At 47.6% G+C, this 5,952-nt stretch overlaps 1 protein-coding gene and 1 pseudogene across 1 annotated transcript; one reads left to right on the top strand and one right to left on the bottom strand.

The window, feature by feature from the left end:
• Positions 1 to 1,436: 1,436 nt before the first annotated feature.
• Positions 1,437 to 3,351, bottom strand: LOC149359029 (uncharacterized; annotated as a pseudogene).
• LOC149359028 (uncharacterized) lies at positions 2,946 to 5,269 on the top strand. The gene is made up of 2 exons (XM_089571202.1): positions 2,946 to 3,083; positions 3,671 to 5,269. Exon 2 carries the CDS (start codon positions 3,705 to 3,707, stop codon positions 4,827 to 4,829), a length of 1,125 nt encoding a protein of 374 aa, XP_089427328.1. The 5' UTR covers positions 2,946 to 3,083; positions 3,671 to 3,704; the 3' UTR covers positions 4,830 to 5,269.
• The last annotated feature ends 683 nt before the right edge of the window (positions 5,270 to 5,952 follow it).

Here is a 5,952-nt window from a genome sequence, read left to right as displayed (position 1 = left end):
ACACTGTTAACGCCGCTGCCGTGGCAACAGCTGACCATGTGCGCACTGCAGCCTACCAGTAGCACAAAATGGCGGGTGCTGTATTTTCTGAGACCTCCTACCATATAAGTGGTGTTTTCTCTACTCCCGAGAGCTGCCATTATGCCGCGGTCTTTTTCCTCGGAGTGATTCCGGCTACTGAAGATATTTTTTTTTAATTTTCGGCACCGATTAGTACTAAAATTTTAATACCGAATTGGTTTTATGAACTTGGCAATCATAATTATGTTACACCTGCATTATTTCGTTCGTGATCCGAAGGTTGGCGAGAGTTCAAACTGAAGTTGTAGTGTACCGATCGCATATCGCTCGTCTCTTACAAAGACGTTTACGCTTACGGCAATTTTCTTAGCGATCTTCGAATGCAGAATATTTGTTTTATTGCTCATTAGTCAGTTGTTTGAAATTATTTTATGAAATTTCTCTTCCAACGGAGACACGTGATTTAGCCGTAATTTGGTACGACAAATGCAAACAAAAAAATTCTTGCAGGCTTAATTTCGATCAAGTAGCACTCCCTCCGTGCGGAAATCGTTTTCTTGCGCTGAGCACAATGCCTGTTCGCTCACTGCATGTTCAGTGCTCATATTTAATTCACCACTCAACGCTGTGTGGTCAGCAAGGCCGCAGCAGCAGCCGCGGTTGTATTACCAGCTAATTAAGCGTGTACCTTGACAGCCATTAATTTGACTGGTATGAAGGACTTTCTATAGCAAGGGCTTTTTTCCGGATATCGAGGCGCGCAGGTGCGCGCGTGTAGCACGCCGTTCTGTTAACGCTCATTGAGTTCTTGAAAATTTCAGAAACCACCGGAACTAATCACGTGGTAATAGTACTCTTAATTGCTAGTGGCGGTTGCCGCTAGCCTTATGCATTTCTTTCACCATCACAAATGATGTACCAGTTTTCTTTTCACTTTTGTTAAGCTCTGGGTTAACCTTACCAGCTGGAACGTCCAAAACGTGTCGGAAGATGATATATTCGGCACAGGTCAAGCGGCTCCCTCAACTCGTCACCGTTACCTCGTGCATTAACTATATTTTGTTATTGCTAAACGAACGGAAAGCACACGCCATCATTGTTTTATACAAAAAAAAACTGTCAAGCGAGTAGGCTGGTTACTCACGGCGTCATACGTAATGTGACGCAAACGATTAGAAAATAACTAAAAATGGGACACGTCGAGACCTTGAAACTGAGGCAGCAAGAGTATGCACGAGGAACGGCAAGTAACGTGCAGTCCGGCCAGACTAGTATATTCGACATTCTTTACGTATGCTCAGCTCAAACAATACACAAACAAATTAAAATTAAGACGTAGCACCGAAACGTTGTATTGGATTAGATTGCAAAACTTGTATTTCCTACAGTTAGAAGAGGGTCTTTAGGCCCCACGTCTAAACGACGGCCAGAAGGCCTTGGCTCCTGGCGGCGTCTTCGGCCAGTTGGACGACCTTTGTCTGAATCTCCGGATCGGAGCTGTGCAGAACAGCCTCCCATTGGTCAAGCGACTTTATTTTTTTTCCCTCTTGGGGGGCAAGAGGGCATTTCCAAAGAATATGATTGAGATCCGCTTTGTCGTTACAGAGCTTGCACTAATTTGAATATTGTCCCGGATAATAAAACTACACATAACCGGGTTCTGTAATGTATGAGTTTGGAGACGGCGCCAATAGGTGACCTGTCTCTTTGACAGTTGATCTATCAGCCGGGGGGTACTTAGCTCTATCCAGTCTGCAATATTGTGTGATCTATCTCTAACAAACAAGACGATCCCTGTCTGTGAAGCCCCCTCGGTACGCCCACTGGCTTGGAAAGCAAGACCTCGAACCAGTTCATGAGCTGCTTCATTTCCAGCCAGGGATGCGTGTGCAGGTGTCCAGCCTATGTGAATTTTGCGATTCCGTTCGTCAGGGGGGAGACCCTTCCCCTGGCAAGGTTCATCGCTGTAATCTCACCGACTATCGTTGACGCCCCCGTGCCCGCTATTGCGAGCGCGATGGCGGCTTCTTCCGCAATTTCGGGACTGCCCTACGTGATCGAGGTGGTGGTGGTGGTTGAAACATTTATTGCCAAGCAATGCAGCGGGGGCAAACCCTGCCTCCCCTTACGTGGCATGAGGCAACCCTTAGGGGGTTGTCTTTAAATGGCAGAGGACAGTCCTTGGAGGGCTATCCGCTTCAAGGCGTCGGTATAATTATCCGGCGCTGGTCAGCAGCAGAGCTGGCCAGGAGAGTCTCGCCGACTCGGCGAAGTGTTTCGGCGCTAACTACCGCTGTCACCATTCTCCCCTTCCCGCAAATAGCTGTGTCCACGTAGGCCACGCCTTCTAACGGATAGTTTTGAAACGCCTGCCGAGGGCTTCAGCCCATTTCTCGCTGCGATCCTTGTGGTGGACGGGATGCAAGTTTTTGGGTAGTGGCGGGATCATTAGCCTATCACGCACGCTTTTAATAATGTCCACTTTGTGGTCTCGCTGACTCTTGTAGTTTATTCCTCGCCTCGCTAGGATCTTCCTGCCTGTGACACTTCTCGACAACCTTTCGTACTGCGAGATTTCCACGGCTTTTACAGTTTCATCCAGGGTACTGTGGAGGCCTAGTTCTAGTAGTTTTGCAGTGGGGGTACGAATGGGTAAACCCACATCCTGCTTGACACTTCTGCGGATGATCCCTTCGAGCTTGGTCTTCTCCGCCGCCTTGAAATCCCGGCCGCGGCGGTCGCATTTCGATGGAGGTGAAATGCTACCGTGTACTGTGCAATGACAGTGAACATTAAAGGACCCCTGGTGGTCGAAATTTCCGGATCCCTTCACTACGGCGTTCCTCATAGCCTAAGTCGCTTTGGGACGTTAAATCCTCATACACGTTTCATTGCAATGGTTCCGTTTTCGTCTCCTCTGCAACGCCATCGACATCACTCCATTGCCGATGTTGGCGCCATCTGCCAGATCTTGTATTGTTGTGCATTTGTTCCCGGGTGAGCTCCGCTGCCTGCAAGTACTCTGGCATTCAGCGCATGATTCGGCTTTCAGTTGCTTCACGGTACGCTATATCAGACAAGGTCAAGGACAGACAGTTTAGGCGTCGATAGTTACAGTTGATGCGGCGTTTCCGTAAAATTCTATTGGCTTACGTAACCAGTCAGCAACCGCAATGCCGGTTGCGGGACAGCGGCCTGAAAATTATATTTTGATGTCTTTTTAACGCTGCCCACCTGTCTTGCTATTCTATGTTGCCCTGTTTTTCTTAGCATTTCTAGTCAGAACAAGTACAGCGAGGCTGTTGACATGCCACTAACTTTACTTGTCATTTTGTGTTCAACTACGTGGCCGTCTGTGCAAATCGTTAAGACAATATTACGTAAAACAGCTTTGTGTTGCGAACAAACTTTGCACCGGTAATTTGGCTTTTAGGATTAGAAAAGAAATTGAATCAGGCTTGCGCTTCCGTAATGCTAGTCGTATGTTGCGCACTCGTTGTGGGCGTGGACCTTGCCGAAAGTAGGTTAAATTTCCGCTGTCTGCATCTCGCAGTTTTTCCTGCACACTGATCAGAAGCTGTTCTCCGATTCTGCTACTGCGCGCAAGGCAGTGAGTTGAGTGCTAAATGCGGCGTGTTTTAACTTGCAGACCTGTGCTGCTGTGAAGTCACGGAAGACAAGGCATGCCTGATTACAGGGTCATCGGGGTCATGAGCGGCAGTTCGCTCGACGGCCTCGACATCATCTATGTAACTTTTCAAGTCACGGGCGACACGTGGAAGTACAAAATAGAACACACCATTTGCCAGCCTTACGGTAAATACTGGGCAAACAAGCTCCAGCATGCCGTCTCCATGAATGCACGGGAATATCAGCTGTTCCACACAGAATACGGCCGTTACCTCGGGGACTGCATCAACATCTTCATTCGTGACAAGCAGCTTCAGGGGAAGGTTGACTTGGTGGCCTGCCATGGCCACACTGTGTTCCACCTACCTGGACAGCTGACAACTACGCAAGTTGGGGATGGTGCTGCTGTTGCCGCCGTGACTGGGCTGCCCACTGTCAGCGACTTCAGGTCGGTTGACGTCGCTCTGGAAGGCCAAGGCTCCCCATTCTCTCTGGCCGCAGAGAGGAAGCTCTTTGGCAGTGAATACCAGTATTTCCTCAACATAGGTGGCATGGCCTGCCTGACATATGTTGGCAAAGGCAACGAAGACAGCTTTGCAGTTGATGTCTGTCCTGCCAACCAGCTTTTGAACCTCCTCGCTGAACAGGAAGGTCGAACTTATGATGACGAAGGGAAGATAGCAGCCTCGGGAACTGTCAATGCCAGACTACTTAAGGATCTTGACGGTTTCACCTATTACAAGAAACCACTGCCGAAATCTCTTGGTGTCGACTTTGGCCCTGAAATCCTGTACCCACTGATATCTGCCCGTGACCTGGCAGCACCCGATGCCTTGCGGACATTCACTGCGCACATCTGTAACCAAGTGGTGGCGACAGTGTGTACAGTGAAGAACAAGGTTGGTGCCAAGTATCCAGGGCCCTGCAGGATGTTAGTGACAGGTGGTGGCGCCCGTAACCTGTTGCTCGTTGCCGAACTGACCAATATGCTCAAAGGTCAAGACATAACAGTCACTGTGCCAGAAGATCAACTCGTCAAGTTTAAGGAGGCCCTCATGACGGCTGCCCTCGGCGTACTGCGGGTGAGGGAGGAGGTTAGCTTCTTCAGCAAAGTGTCTGGAGCCAAGCATGATTCCGTGGGCGGCGCACTGTGGTGTGGAGCAACAGCACAAGCCTAGCTCAAATGGATGGGCTGTCGCCAAACAGGCCTCATGTCATTCCCCATTGAGAAGACATTTTATTCTGATGCAATGCCATCTTTTACTCGAGCAATTACTCAACTTTGAATCGTGGGACAATTTAGAAAGAACCATCAGAAATGATTGGCGATGACGCCTGGCATATAAGTGCCTTATGCACTTGTTCGAGCTCAGTTTTGTTCCTGGTGAAATTGTATTTAACAGGTCTTATGGTGATTTACATGGCTGGTGGTTACTGTCACAAAAATTCCAAGTGCCTGCCTTGTACCTCCGCTTGTTGCAGTGCTGGTGGAACTGAGCTATGCAATAGCTGATACCGTACAATATTTTTTACAATGCTGAAGATGGGTTGTCTTGTCTCGCAGTTTTGTACTTTAGTGTGCACAAGTTATACCATAGTAAAAGATTTTTCAACGGCTGTTCTTGTTGTTTTCTCTCCAACTGCAATGCCCGCCTCATTTTTGACACTTGCGGGCAATATGCACTTGAGCTTAGATCAATAAGTTGCCTATAGTGGTGGCTTTTATAGCAGTTTGCTGCTTTTAATTAGGCTTTATCAGGTGCCTTTAAGCCTGCTGAAATTTTGTGACTGGTATTCCTACATGTACGGATGTTAAAACCGTTTATAGAGCAATTTGTGTGTATATCTGCATGCACACAAATGGTAAAATTGCACTCAGAAGCACTTTGTAAACTGAATGACGCCGCATTCACGGCGTTTTGGCCACTGGTTTTGCAGAAAAAAAAATGGTGCAGACTTCATAAAACGTCCTCAAATGTGGTGTGTATCTGCAACAGAGTATTGCCAATGTATAAGCTTGCATTAGAAGCGGAAATTGCATCAAGTAGCATTACCAGGCCCTTGACTGATGGAAAAGAGTTAAAAGCTGAAGACAAGTTTTCAGATTTTATGTTTCCTGCCAAAATCTGCTGCATTCCTGTGTTTTTAAAACTGCATGGAACACCAAGGGCACCTATTAGCGAAAAACAAAAACGCGCTCAATTATTTGCTTGACAGTTTAGTATTCTGCTTGTAAAATTGAGGTACCTATGTGAACTGCTGACTGTCTGTAGGCACTTAAAAGTGGGACAACATGCGTCC

Source organism: Amblyomma mixtum, chromosome 2, assembly GCF_055824585.1.
Source record: "Amblyomma mixtum isolate Tamu chromosome 2, ASM5582458v1, whole genome shotgun sequence".
Lineage (NCBI taxonomy): Eukaryota > Metazoa > Arthropoda > Arachnida > Ixodida > Ixodidae > Amblyomma > Amblyomma mixtum.
The sequence above is the reverse complement of the archived record's forward strand: the minus strand, read 5'-3'. Positions and strand labels throughout refer to the sequence as shown.